At 37.4% G+C, this 14,554-nt stretch overlaps 4 protein-coding genes and 1 pseudogene across 4 annotated transcripts in view; 2 read left to right on the top strand and 3 right to left on the bottom strand.

Moving 5' to 3' along the window:
- The window catches only part of LOC104815945 (uncharacterized isomerase BH0283-like), a 2,467-nt gene extending 767 nt beyond the window's left edge, over window positions 1–1,700 (top strand). Inside the window, exons 3-6 of the mRNA XM_010544571.2 lie at window positions 488–781; window positions 882–1,043; window positions 1,169–1,252; window positions 1,503–1,700. Of these exons, the coding sequence (XP_010542873.1) occupies window positions 488–781; window positions 882–1,043; window positions 1,169–1,252; window positions 1,503–1,610 (648 nt within the window). The 3' untranslated portion in view covers window positions 1,611–1,700. The remainder of the gene's footprint in view (window positions 1–487; window positions 782–881; window positions 1,044–1,168; window positions 1,253–1,502) is intronic.
- A 35-nt stretch (window positions 1,701–1,735) lies between these two features.
- On the bottom strand, window positions 1,736–2,974 carry LOC104815944 (annotated as a pseudogene).
- A 3,224-nt stretch (window positions 2,975–6,198) lies between these two features.
- LOC104815943 lies at window positions 6,199–7,992 on the bottom strand. Its single transcript, XM_010544570.2, has 6 exons — window positions 7,846–7,992; window positions 7,561–7,728; window positions 7,345–7,467; window positions 7,051–7,257; window positions 6,793–6,957; window positions 6,199–6,659 (listed from the first exon to the last, which is right to left on the bottom strand). Exons 1-6 carry the CDS (start codon window positions 7,888–7,890, stop codon window positions 6,363–6,365), a joined length of 1,005 nt encoding a protein of 334 aa, XP_010542872.1. The 5' UTR covers window positions 7,891–7,992; the 3' UTR covers window positions 6,199–6,362.
- Window positions 7,993–8,316: 324 nt separating this feature from the next.
- On the bottom strand, window positions 8,317–11,362 carry LOC104815942 (DAR GTPase 3, chloroplastic). Its single transcript, XM_010544568.1, has 9 exons — window positions 11,194–11,362; window positions 10,855–10,998; window positions 10,598–10,714; window positions 10,084–10,227; window positions 9,807–9,893; window positions 9,233–9,348; window positions 8,943–9,124; window positions 8,791–8,848; window positions 8,317–8,724 (listed from the first exon to the last, which is right to left on the bottom strand). Exons 1-9 carry the CDS (start codon window positions 11,332–11,334, stop codon window positions 8,601–8,603), a joined length of 1,113 nt encoding a protein of 370 aa, XP_010542870.1. The 5' UTR covers window positions 11,335–11,362; the 3' UTR covers window positions 8,317–8,600.
- A 181-nt stretch (window positions 11,363–11,543) lies between these two features.
- On the top strand, window positions 11,544–14,024 carry LOC104815941 (N-alpha-acetyltransferase 20-like). Its single transcript, XM_010544567.1, has 7 exons — window positions 11,544–11,642; window positions 11,997–12,111; window positions 12,197–12,287; window positions 12,858–12,990; window positions 13,375–13,444; window positions 13,642–13,702; window positions 13,794–14,024. Exons 2-7 carry the CDS (start codon window positions 12,034–12,036, stop codon window positions 13,883–13,885), a joined length of 525 nt encoding a protein of 174 aa, XP_010542869.1. The 5' UTR covers window positions 11,544–11,642; window positions 11,997–12,033; the 3' UTR covers window positions 13,886–14,024.
- Window positions 14,025–14,554: the final 530 nt, after the last annotated feature.

Below are 14,554 nucleotides of genomic sequence, written 5' to 3'. Positions count from 1 at the left end.
TTCCGATTACTCTTCTGATTATTGGGGTTTTTTCTCTGGTGGGTTTGGTTCACTGGCGTACTTTCGATTTCAGTGCTGATGTCTGAAAATCCCCTCTTCCAGTTCTTCATTCACACTCTGAGATGTTTATAGATCTGGCTCCTGGTGTGATTCTGTTCTTGTGTTGATGAATTAGTCTCTGTTTACTTGATCATTACCATATAATTGCATCCTTGAGCATTCCAAATCTCTATCATATTCATGATTTAAGAAATATTGAAACATGTCCTTTGCTTCTGGTTACCTTAATGCACATTAACTTCGTAGTTGTAATACTTGACCAGTGAGATTCTTGCAATGGAGTTATGACAGTTCCACAAGTTATCAGCAGCTTTCCCGTTGGATTATGGGATTGTTAGTTGTGCTTAATCTGTCAAAATCAGAGCTTTAAATTTCTAGATGCGGTCTTGAACATGAACTCTTTAACTAAATACAAATTTGTTTGCAGGTGGATCTCTGTGGCCATGCAACTTTAGCATCTGCCCACACTCTCTTCTCAAATGGACTGGTCGATTCTGATATAGTCGAATTCGCCACCATTTCTGGCATTCTAACAGCTAAAAGAGTTCCAGACGCCTTAGAGTTCAATGGTGGTGAAGCTAAAGAATCCTTCTTTATCGAATTGGACTTCCCTTTAATTCAGACATGTGAAGACAATTCCAGTGATGTCTCCATGTTGTCCAAAGCCTTGAATGGAGCCACCATTGTTGATGTCAAACGAAGTGCATCAGACAGACTCATCGTATGCATTTTAGAAACACTTTTAAACCCTTTTGTTTTTAATTTGAATGCTGACTCAATCATTATTAGTTCACATTGATATCCTATGCATTTGTTTCCAGGTGGAGCTTCCATCATGGGAATCTGTCATGGAACTGCAGCCAAGAATGGATGAGATAGTGAAATGCCCTGCCCTAGGGATAATTGTGACAGCTGCGGCTCCTACAGGATCTGCCTACGATTTCTGTTCTCGATTCTTTGCCCCACAATTAGGGATTGATGAGGTAACAGTAGCTGCATTTTCAGGAGCAAAAAACTATTGAATATCATGTGAGGTTTAGCTCTAAGAGATAGAGCAGACAGACACCATAATGCTGTTGTTTCTTTTGCTCGGCATTTGTTCCTTCAGGATCCTGTTTGCGGAAGTGCGCATTGTGCATTGACACATTACTGGAGCCTCAAGCTGAACAAGTGTGATTTCCTAGCTGAACAGGTCCCTCTCTCTCTCTCTGTAAACAACACCTTTTTCAAGCTATGTTAATTGTTAAGTGGTGCCTAGAGAAAGTCTCCAACTTTAACTGAGGTAATGGAGAATGAATCCAGTTTCCAAGATTCATCACAGAATGCAGTATCAAACTCTTTTTTCTCATAGTTGGGACTGTAAAAAAATTGATGATAAGAGCAATGCCATGGGCTACATACCCTACTGACTGTGACTCGGGTTGTGGAAATTTCGTGTTCAGGTGTCGCATAGAAGCGGAACACTGAGGATTCATTTGGACAAGGAAACGAAGAGAGTCTTCCTCCGAGGCAAAGCTGTAGCTGTTATGGAGGGCCTTATCTTGGTTTAAATCTAACATCATTATCGCCATCACCACCACCACCACCCCCCCACCACCACCACCATCATCGTCATCATCCTCGTCGTCATCGTCGTCATCATCATCATCGTCGTCATCGTCGCCATCATCATCGTCGTCATCATCCTCGTCGTCATCGTCATCCTCGTCGTCGTCGTCGTCATCATCATCATCATCATCATCATCATCATGTCCACTTCCAAGTCTTGTAAATAAGAAATGGCAATTGCAAAAACCATCTTTGCTGTTCATTTTTGTAAAAAATTGGAACCGCAACTACTACATGTTCAACGACCACCACGGCCACGGCCTCGGCCTCGACCATGGCCCCGGCCATGTCCTCGTCCCACCGTCTTCCCTGAAACCAGTGAAGGGTACAAAAAGATGGAAGGCATTAGAGCAGATGCATATGGTATATACATTAACTGCTCTACTTGCAGAGTATACAAGAATAAGAAAGTAGATCTGATACCTGTGGTCGGCTTTTTCGGTTTGATTCTTGGAGTGTCCTCGACCAGTAAAGTCTCGAGGTTCAAGCTATCGGGAAGAATATAATAGCGAATGTTGTTTCCCCTCACACTTAAGTGTTCGTACTAACATCTGCACCTGCTGAATTGTCCCATAAGCTTGGATCACTTGGTTCTTCTAGATTCGAGAAACATTTTCCATAAACTAATCGGCCGAAAAAGGACAAGAGAAAGCAGACACAGACAGCAAACTGAGTTATATCACTGATGAATTGGGGTTCATCTCAGACGGAAACTGGAAGAATCTGTTAACTGGCGAGTTGTGGAGGTTATAGTAGATAACTTCAACTTGCCATAAGATAGTACACGTGTCCCTAAACATCATTAGTTCATTACTGAATGAGATTTGAGAAATTTCAAGAGATATTTATGACCAAATCAAATACGAGAAACCCACAATACAAATATATGGAATTGAAAACTACAAATATAATGGTTCTAAAGACAGATAGAAAACTACAAATATAATGGTTCTAAAGACAGATAGAGCTCTAAACCCTAAACCCTAACGACAACAAGATGGAGGGAACTCAACATGAAAATAAGAGAAGAAGATTAAAATCGAGAAAAAGGTACCTGAAATGGTTCCATGGACAACACTTTCGTTCTTGAGTTCGGTCGAAACCGTCTCGTTGTTTAGTTTCATCAGAAACCTGTGACAGCGATCCAAGCGCAAACCACGACAAGCAGAACTTAAGTCAAAATCTCGAAACCCATGTTAATTTACGGGACACAAAAAAAAAAACAGGATGAAGAAGCAACAGATTAAAACTCTACCTGACGAGCTTCATGGCGAGAAGAAGAGGAAGACGAAAGGAGAGCACGACGACAAACGCTTTCCACAGAAGGAAGAAGCACAGCAAGGACATCTTCCTCACTTGATCGCATGAATTTCACGGATACACCACAAAAAACTTTAACGTATTAAATTCTCTCCGAAAAGACCATATTACCCTTAATAATTCTGTATAATTTGTTTATTCTAAAAACATTCATATATCATAATTAATTCTAAATACAATTATAATTGATTTTAAATGAGGTGACAAAAAATTCATCTGTCAAATTTAAAAAATAACTACGTTTTTTTGGACTTTCACCTGCCATACGATAAATACTTCTTATTTTAGCCGTATTCTAGTTATATGTTAGCCGCAATAAATGTTGCAAAAAAGTGAAAGAAATGATCTTTCGGACTTTTTCAGCGAAAATTGTATAAATTGTTAAAAAAATTCATTTTTTTGGTGATGTATTCGTGCAATTCATTCAACCCAAATATGTCATTTGAGTAAAATGTCCGCACAGGAGTAAAAAAATGGTTCGTGCTATTAAAGAAGAAGAAGAGCGGATTCACCGTAAATGCCTCCATTTTTATAATTATTTACATAATCCCCACGTATGTATTGTGATTATCAAAACCAGCCAATCTAGCAAAAAGAAAAGAACCTTAATCAATATTTTATATGTTATGATATTTGTTATATATATATATATATATACTTTGGTATTATGATTAGCATTTATCGTCAAGATAATAAACTGTAAATAATGTTTTGAATATCTTTTAGAAATTTATTGAATTAGATTTTGAAATGTATATTTTAAATGAAAGATTAGTTGAATTGAGTCCTATCAAAGTTTAGACATGATAAATCTCACTTTATTAGACACTTAAACTCTTACGATAGATGATGTACGAGACAATGATATATTTATCATATATGGAGAACTAAGTCAACTTTTACGTCGTATAATTCAAGAGTTTAAAACATGTCATCGAATATCACATAAACCTAATCGGAATGATGATAATAATAAGAAACAAATTTAACAAAATACGGATTGAATTATAAATGAAAAACCCAATTAAATGATACCACAATTCATATTTATTTAAATTAGAAGTGCATCAATTTTGTACATTTTATTTTTTTAATGATGAAGATGATCAAGTCTTAGTTTGTAAAAGAAATAATATAATGATTTAGATTATAATGAAGCAAATGAAAGAGTATAAGATTAGTATTATATTTCGTCAATTTGATTGAATTAAATAAATATAATATATATATATATAATTTTAAATAGTGATAAGATTATATAAGTTTAACATTATATCAATATTTTACTATGAAGTGAAATCAAATACATTATTATAGATTTCTATCATCAACCAAAATTTTATTATTGTTTAAAAATGTATTTACTAAACTAGCGATAGTCACATAGGTACTACTCAATTTTCTAAAAGTGAAACTCTTTTATCGAGTTGTAAAATTTATCAAAACATTACGTATACATTCCAACTATTGGTTACATATTGTAACCACTATAATATAAATATGTAAGTTGTTCAAGATCCTTTTACGAAAAAAGATATCATATCATTATTTCGATAATTTAAAAATTTACATTTTGGTTTAAAAATATGAATTATAAATTCAAAAATAAAATATATTATATTCAACAGTGAAATTATTTGACATCTGCACATATGTTTAAGTATGCGCTATGAGCAAATGGTGAAGAGTAACCAACGAATTCTCAGTGTCTGATTCAAGTTTTGTGGCGACATATCCCCTCAATTTCAAGAGATCATCATATCCACATTGATCAAAATTGCAATCCTAAAAAACCATAACTTCATCATCTTGATTGAATTTGGCGCACTCGGGCATCGACAGGGTCCCGAATGAATGAAAAAATGAGTCGGAGGATGGTGACGCGAACCGAAACATCCACCCCTACTTCGTACCCATTTTCTCAAGAATTCAGAAACTCAAAATGAAGAGGGGGAAAGCAAGAGGGGGAGAGAGAGAAAGATTAGGGGGAATGTGAGGAGAGGAAGAGAGAGAAGAATCAATAGAGTAGGTTCCGTGGATGAGAAGTAGAAAAGAAAACTTTTTAGGCGAATATATTTTGTTTCATATATGGTAAAATAGGAATATAAAATATTTACACCTTAATTTTGCATTAGAATTCGAATTATTTTTATTCAATTTTTTTTTGGTAAAATGGTAATCAGTTCAATTCGATTTTAAATGGGTAATATTTTTACAAACCTAACAAATTCTTAACATTTATATCAAAATAAAGATTAAAATGTGGAATATCAAAGTAATATTTTAATAAATTTAAATAATTTACATTATTATATTTTATAGATTATAGTATAGAACTAAAGATTGAAATGTGGAATATTATTATTTTGATAAATTTAATGATTCGATACAAGAGTTACCTTTTGCCAAATCTAATGATGTCTAAAAAAATATGTGATTATAGAAATGTCTCCAAATGTCTTCCACTTTTGGATGACAAGTACAATTTTGTTGTTAGTCAAATTTTAAGAATTTTACTATTTATATTAAAAAATGAAGAAGGGTTCAAGAAACGTGGGGGAAAATGTAAAACTATGTGGGTTTTGCCCTTTTATGGACGAGAAAAATACACATTCCATTATATCTCTATCTCCAAGTTCTGCACTTATCAACAAGAGTTGATGAATGAAATGTGCTTCAAAACAATGTAATGAAGAAAAAAACACGTGTTGAACATCATGAAGCTGTTTTTTTTTTAAATTAGGAATGCTAGTCAAATTACTTGTAAGGACTTAAACTTTTTATTTATAATTTATAAAACTCTCAATTTCTTATTTAAACCACACATAGATATGGTTTAAATTGAGAATTCTATAAAGTAAACAAAACTCCATAACACAACATATACACACAAGCAAACAAAACTCTCAGTTTCTAATTAACCACATGATCATATAATTAATATACCAACAAGACAGAAGATCATCTGTTTGTTTGTCCAAGCACGCCCAATTGGTCATACGTTCCCAACAACGTGGAACTGAAGGCCGCCAAATCGAACTGAAACAAGTTGTCCTCCTACTGATACCCTCCGATGACAACGGAGGTTCTTGGATTCACTCCTCCGTCCACGAATCCTGGACAGATGACGTCATCTCCAGGTCGATCTCCTAACCCAATAGACAGTTCTTGAAATGATCCAAAATATAGAATATGAATCAATACCTGCAGTTATATAAACATATTCTTCTCTTTTTCTGTAACCAAATCAAGAAATAACCAATCTTATGATACATCCTCTCATCTGTAACCAAATGAGTATGCTTATTATTACATTAGACTGTGGAATGTTAAAACTTATTACAGACCATTTCATCGCATTGCCCAGAAACTTTCTACTGTTCTTCCTCGAAGAATTCGTCGAGGGTTTTCGAGACATCAAAGATGCTTGTCTTTGGTGATCCTGAACTTGTCTGAACGTCTTCTTCTTCTCCGTCGATTTCGGGAACTGGGGACGGGAAGTCTAAGCCTAGACTTTGAATGACTTGTTCATATGATGCAGAAAGATCCTGAGAAGTTATCTGGTGGTACTCCACCAGTTTCTGAAGGCACTGATTCTCCCTCGCTAAGTTTGCGTTCTCGTTAGCTAATCTCGATTTCTCAGCGAGCAGTGCCTCTAATTGCAGCCTCACCTGAGCTCCACCAAAGATCAAGAATCATCAAAAGTTTAGGGCTTTCAACTCAAATGGCTGAAGTTGAACTGATAAATTCTTTGTTCAGATGGATTCATTAACTGGGTCATGTGAAGTGGGACAAGATACTAACCAGATCATCTTCTTCTGGTCTGACCCCTTTCACAAACCCGTCTCTCAGCCTTCGGTTTTCTTCCTCGAGCAAACCGCATCGTTCTTGCATGAAACACAAATCTGATTTTATGGACTTGAGCTCTCTTGCGAGGGAAGCCGCCTTTGCGGCCATTGAAATAGCTACCTGCAAGAGAAACGTTGTTACGGAATTTCAATAACCATCAAGAAACCAAAACCAAAAACCGAAAACCAAGCAGAGACAGAGACAAAATCCCACGTTCTTGGCCTTCTTCATGACTTTGTTCTCTTTCGGTCTCTCTTCCTCATTGGATGAGTCTTCTCTTTGATCAACATCAGCCTCGTGTTTCCTCTTCTGCCCCTTGCTATTACCTTCTTCTACCTCTTCCCCTCGAATCTGTTCCTCTTTCAGATTGGAGTGGAGTATCTCTGTTAACGTTGGTGGCTTAGCTAATTCTCTCACTCCCTGATACACACACAGATACTATCTGTATCATCATCACAGATCAAGGGATAGGGTATTCACGAATCTGGTTTTAGATCTTTGATTCACCTGAAGTGCATTTTCCAGATTGTTGGAAAGCTGAGACAGAGTGTGAGATACAGAATCGAACCCTTTAAGCAGAAGCATGGAATCCTCCTTCAACCTCTTAGCTCTCTCCGGTTCACCAGCATTCTATCATCAAACAGCGAAAGGCATCAAACGGGCAACAAAAAGAAAAATTCCTCCTAATCGTCATCAGATTCAGATGGATAAAAGAGATGTTACGGATAAATTGGCATTGGGGATCTCCGTGCTCCGTTCTTCGAGAAGAACATCGATCCTGTTACGCAGATTGCTCCAGAGACGCTTGTCTGAAGATGGACTGAGCAAAGGAGATGAAACTGAAGCACAAGCTGTAGTAGTAGTAGTAGTAGCCATAAAGCTTGCTCCTTTCTGCGACAAAATCAAAACTTTTCAAAATTCTTGCCCCAAAAACTCGAATTTCAGACCAAGTAAAACCAAACCCACGATTTATTTTACTAGAAGAACAGAGGAAACTAGGAAATCTACCTCTTTGGGAAGATGAGGTGATGGTGTTTCAACTGAGGCTGCCATCGCTAGAGAGAGAGAGAGAGAGAGAGAGAGAGAGATGTAACGGCTAGTTCATTGAAGAGAGGGGCTGCTGAAGGTGGATTTTAAAAAGGATAATGAAGTTCGGCGCAACGTTCAGATTTCCAACTCAGTGAGAAAACTATCTAAAATCAATTTAATGGACAAAGACAGATCTCAATAGTGGACTTTGTCGACGACTCTGTGTCCACGTAAAAAAGGAGTTGCTATTTCTGGGGATGGGATGTTTAAAGGGGCCCACTTTCGAATCCAACGGCTGAGAATCAGCTTTATCTTTTTACCAGCAAGAAACAGAAAAAAAAATGGTAAAGAACCCAAATTCATCATACTTACAGAACAAAGAAAACCCCCAAGATACATGATCTTTCCAAAACGTATTTCTTAAAACCTAAACTTTTCAAGACAACATCATTTGGGTATACTTCAAAGCTTCACCTTTCAAAGGTTTTGAGTGTTTTTTTCCTCATAAGCAGTTTAAAGTTTATGTTTTTATAGCACCTTGATGCTCCCCAAGGATTTACAAAGAACATTTGCTATACACGTTAAGGCATGTGAGGCCTATTAGTCAGACCAGAACGATCCGCAATGTCGCCAACATCATCTAAGAATCCTAGATTTTAGGGCTTTCAGATCGCCGGCGGGAATCAATATATCTGCTCATAGGCTTGGCCAAACATCTCCGACACAAGTCGTATCTACTGTGGAGGTCTCTCCAACGCGACCCAACCAAATTTCCCTTTGCGAAAATCGGTCAGTATTCTGAATGCAGCTTGATGGGTATCTCCTCCGAACAAATGAAGACCCACCTTCTGCACAAATCTGCGAGAAAGAACGTGAAATGATTTCTTGGGCTCGAAAAGGTTGAGAGGATTCGAATGAACTTACGTTTTACCACAGCTGCCATCTAAGTCAATCTTGTATCGGCTTTGGAGGGCCTTTGACCCTTCATCAAGAAGAAAAGAGAGTTTTTTAAGTTTTACTCCGAATAAAGTACGCGAGAAAGAAAAGAATACTGGAGATGGTAACATAACTCTGACCTATTTCTGGAATCCGGGCTAACATTTGTACCAGAATTCCAGCAACATCTGTAACATCGTAAGATCTCTCCCCAATGTCATCGCAGATCGCAAGCTTTATGGCAGATGCTTGATCACTGATGCGCATTGGAATTATTCCAGGGGAGTCCAGTAGCTCAAGATCTTTCCCGAGTTTGATCCATCTTCCCAAAGAAAACAGAACAAGTAAAGAGCAGTGACAGCTTCAGATGATATCGTAAAGATGAAGAATTGAATTATAAAGACAAGTTAAAGCAGCTAAAGAAACATACTTCAATTCTCTTGTTACACCTGGCCTTGGAGCTGCTGGGCACATTCTGCGCTTCAACAGACGGTTGATCAAAGATGATTTTCCGACATTTGGATAACCAACTATTCCAGCCCGAACCTGAATGAGTTAATGAGATAGCAAAAATAAGTTTGATACTTTGTTGCTGTGCATGCTATCCATTTAACTGATATGCACATTATGCTATGAACTTCGTAGAGCAGCCGAAAAAGATTTCACAGAGAACATGCCACAGAATTACAACTTCTAGTTGTGTCACTGAGAGGATCTTATAACCATTAATGAAGTAAAAGAGGTAATACATCAATGGATACCAAGAACCAAGAATGTTGTTGGATTGCATATGATTAATAACAGTTCAGTGAAGATCAACGCTCAGCATTATATATCTCAGTATAAGCTAACGGCAGGCAAAAATTGTAATCGTTATGAAATCCTTGGCATACTACTGAAATGGAGGATGTGAACATCATTCTTAAGAGCATACAGCAACCAATAGAAGACAAAAGTATCAAAAGAGTAGTGAGATAATCGAATCATCATGCATGTTTACTCACTGGCCTAGGCAGAAGCCCTTTTGCTCGCCGTTTCACATTTACGCCTACTGCTAATGCCTTTGCTAAGCGGCTTAGCTTCATAGTTCCCTGTAACCATCAGCATGGATTAACCAACAGATCCAAGAAGGATAAAATCATAAAACTAATAGAAAGATGGAAATTTTAGAACTCGGATATATTTCAAGGAAAGGTGCAACTTTGAGAACTACCAAGGGGAATATGAAAATTTGAGAGCTCAGATAAATCTAAAGGAAAGTTGAAACTTTGAGAACTTTACCATTCCACGTTGGCCATTGGTGAAGACCACCTTCGTTCCTTGCTTTGCAAAATACCTTGCCCAAGCATTTCGGTCTTCAGTGGATATCATATCTTCTCTATTTAATACTAATATCCGTTTCCTATTGCCAAGCCATGCATCCATCTGCAGAATGCCCCATTGTCGTGTAAAGAAAAAGACTACACTAATTCAAAATCCAATTATGTAAATTCACAGGAAAGTACATGTACTTTGCCAAGAATTAAGACAAAATTTTCTGGTGTCCCACTCGCAAAAACTTGAGACTTTTTTTTTTCTTCCAATTTTCTGCATGTGAAAATCCCATGCCTTATATAATCATAGCCGATTACCGAAACAAGAAATATCGAATAACAAAAAGTAATTACTAGTTTACAGTATAAAGATGTAAGCTTTCTTGAGACAGAGCAATGTTTGAACCTTTCAACATAGCTAGAGTGTAAAACCGAATCCACATCTACCCTTAGCAAACAAAATCACAATATGAACCACTTACCAGCGGATGCGTTGTAGACAAAGGAATTCTAGCATCTCGGACTTCAATTACAACATCCATCAGCTTGAGCTGTTCCTTTAGTTCCTTTTCGGTTTTCATAATGTGACCTGGATACCACTGAAAAATTGGCAGCCACCCGGTGAACAGACAATCCATGTCCATAAGGAAACGCAAAAACACCGAATGATCAACATTGAAAGCCCTGATATTTCCTTTTCTACAGCAAAAATATGATGATAAAAATTCGTAATGAACACCTGAACAGGGCGTAATGGTCGAGTCCAGTAATGAAGATCAGCTTCTAGTTCAATCCAATCAACTTCTCCTTCATCTGCCCCCACCATACCAACGTAATCGGCCCTTGGACTCCCATCCAAATTCAAGTTCTTTCCTCCAATAATCTGCCGATTTTCCACAATTGGCCAACTACTTAGACCATAAACCTCGAGAAACAACTCTAAAACAAAGATTAACATCGTAACCGAGAGCATGAAACCCTAAAATTACATTTCCGGACCAATCCAAAAAAGCGCAAATTCCAGATAACAAGTAGAGCATCGAAAGAGCACGAAGTACGAGGATACGATGATTCTTGCCTGAATAGACGGAGGAGAGGGACTGGAAGTGGAAAGAGAAGCAACAACGGTGGCAGGAAATTTTCGGAAGCTACGGCGGTGGACAAAGTTGCCGGCGAACGCCGGCGAAGGAGACGCCGATGGCGCTAACTGTACGAACATCTTAGATATTTTTTTGTTGTCTAAAATTTAAAAAAAACTCTTATCCCTCCTGGCATCCAGGTCACATTATGAAACTTACTGGGCCTTCGTCGCAGCAAAATTAGGCCCAAATAATTATGCCATAGTACTTTTGGGCTTGTCTCAATATGATGGGCCCATTAAACTGAAACTAATATTCTTGAAAAAAATCGCCGGCTTTGTCTCTTTCCTTCGTCGGAGTGCTTTATTCTCACTGAATTTCAGGTCTGTGAGTGTTGGATTATCCTCGATCTCGCTCTGTTAAAGTGTCGAAGATCGAAGATTTGAAGGTAGAAGTATCGGGTGTTGAGTTCGTTGAACTTGAAGGGCTGTATCTTATGTGTGCCTCACCTATCTTGTTTCTGAATTTTTTTTTCTTTCGAAAAGTTCAAAATTTGAAGATTTCGAATCCGTAGAGGTAGATTGAGTGGGGATACACTTGTTACTGGATTGAGTGTTTGATGCTTTGGTCGTGAATGGCGGTGTTTGAGCATCGATGCGTGTGAAGATTTACAGTTCAAACAAGTCAATGTGTTTTGAGCATCGATTCGTGTTTACCCTTTATGTGTTTTCTCAGTTTATTGCGTTGCTTCAGTAATTTGACAGATTCATCAACAACAAATCGTTTCAATTTTTTTTTTCAGAAATCAGACAGAAACTCGTAGGTATTGCGAGGGGGAGATGACGACAATACGTAGATTTTGCTGTAACGATCTTCTACGGTTTGCCTCCGTGAATTTCGACCACCTCACAGAGACTGTAAGCTTCTTCTTCATTTCTGGTTCTGTCTGTTTTTCCTGCTATGGCTTCGTGTTGATTTGGGCAGGCTCCTTTTGATACGCAGTTCAATATGTCCTTCTACATGACTTACTTAGCTCGATGGCCTGACTATTTCCATGTGGCTGAAGGTCCTGGCAACCGTGTCATGGGTTATAGTAAGCTCTTTCTTCTTCTCCCTTGGTTCTGGTTTCTTGTTTTTGTAAGTTTCCTACTTGATGAGATGCTTTCGTAGGAGAAAATTGTAGTTTTACTCCATTGTTATGTTTGGTCTTAGGAGACTGGGTTCTCTGCAAAGCTCCTGGTTTAATAATCTGGTCATCTGGTGAAACTAGATGGGAGGCTATATACCAATATACCCATGAAGAATGAATGAGATTTGACATTGCATACAAGATATTTCATGTGCTTTTACCTATGGACCTATGGTTTATGCTTTCATTTTGTTCTTCCTTCCCTTTGGGATGTACAATGACACTGTCCAATCACTGCTGATATTGATTCTCCGATATTTTTTCTCCCGTTACTGACTTTTACATGCGAATCAATGAAGATGGCTTCTCTATGTTGACCCAGAATGTACTCTTTTAGATCAAAAGACAGGAACTAGAGCTGAATGAGACACTAAAAAGAGGATTAATCCTTATCCATGAAACATTTTCTATTTTTCTTTTGCCTGTCATGTGGTCGTTACAGTGGCTGACTCTAATCTTCTGTGCGATTTTCAGTTATGGGGAAAGTCGAAGGGCAAGGTGAATCCTGGCATGGCCATGTAACAGCTGTCACTGTTTCTCCAGAATATCGCAGGCAGCAACTCGCCAAGAAATTGATGAACCTTCTGGAAGAGATCAGTGATAAGATGTAAGAATGGACATAAGCGTAAAAAGTTCCATTTTTTTTTTGGTGATATGTTCTCTGAATATCGGAAAGAAATGTCGAAGTACAGTATACTCATGTTTGTGCTGAAAGATGGACTCTTGCCAATTGAAAAAGAGCAGCATCCATTACACTTAGGATGTGGGTGGATCATAATGATTCAGATGATCGACATTGCTGCTAAGAAATGATAGGAAGTTGTATAGATTTCCATTTCTTTTCAACTGATAGGGCAGTCTTGAAACATATAGTCGGGTGTGGAGACAACTCGGGGATTTCCCGTGTAGCCATTTGATTTGTATATCCTTTAGTGGATGGAGATTTTGTTGGTGACTGCTGTTGCTGATCTCTACTTCTAACTCCTGGCAGCGATAAGGCATATTTCGTAGATCTTTTTGTGAGGGCTTCCAACACACCAGCCATTAAGATGTATGAAAAGGTAATTTCGATATTACAGGTGAAGCTTATAAACATTCTTGGTAGGTAATGTTCTGAACGGATTTGGGTTATTCTGCAACTGCAATATGCTATTTGTTTGCAGTTGTATCAGCATGGAGCTGCATCATTGCATTGTTTCAAATGAACATTTTTGCCATCTGCATTCAGTAAGACCGGCCGGTTTTTCGTTTTTTGCAGCTAGGGTATGTGATTTATAGGCGGGTTTTACGGTATTACTCGGGAGAGGAGGACGGGCTAGGTGAGAGCTTGATTCTTGCTCGGCCGCTGGTCACGAGATTCTTCATTCGTGGTTTCGGTTCTTTTAACCTTTTTTGTGTCTGGATTTCCAGATATGAGGAAGGCATTGTCGAGGGACGTGGAGAAGAAGTCGGTCATTCCCTTGAAACGGCCAATCACACCTGATGAATTGGAGTATGATTAGAGGAAGAAGCTATAATATAATGGATGATTTCCTCAAAAGATTTGTTCCATTTTTCTTGCTGTTAGATTTTGATTCCCAGTTGTTGGATTCTTGTTAGTTGTTATCCTTCTCATAGATAATATGATGTTCTCCCTCTCTATATATGTTTATATATATATAAACTTTTAATTTAACAAATAAATACAAATGTTAAAAGGTATTATATCAAAAATACCCTTAAAATGCTACTTCTACCTCAAGACCTACCCTGATCACATGTTAACGTTAAATTTATGGTGATCACATTAATTCATTATGTTCATACCTTGTATATCTTACTAATCATTTGATTAAAACATCATAAATTTAACGTCACAATGAGATCGATACGTGACCACACTATATTTCGGTCACATTGGTCACATGGTCACAAGAGTAGGTTTTGAAGTAGAAATAGCAAATTAAGAGTATTTTTGATAATGCCCCATGTTAAAATGTATAAAAAAAAATCCGAAATCAATTTCATATAAGGTTTTTGACCGCACATTCTATCTAAGTTATTTTAACATAATTTATTTAAAGCAATTTCATTTATAAATATTAGTAATATAGAGACACGTAGAAAATTACTTTCAATTTTAAGAATTGACGTACTTTTTGTGTATTTTAACATTTGATTTATTTTTTTAT

This window comes from Tarenaya hassleriana, unplaced genomic scaffold, assembly GCF_000463585.1.
Source record: "Tarenaya hassleriana unplaced genomic scaffold, ASM46358v1 Cleome24, whole genome shotgun sequence".
NCBI lineage: Eukaryota > Viridiplantae > Streptophyta > Magnoliopsida > Brassicales > Cleomaceae > Tarenaya > Tarenaya hassleriana.
This window is presented reverse-complemented; position numbering and strand designations above follow the sequence as displayed.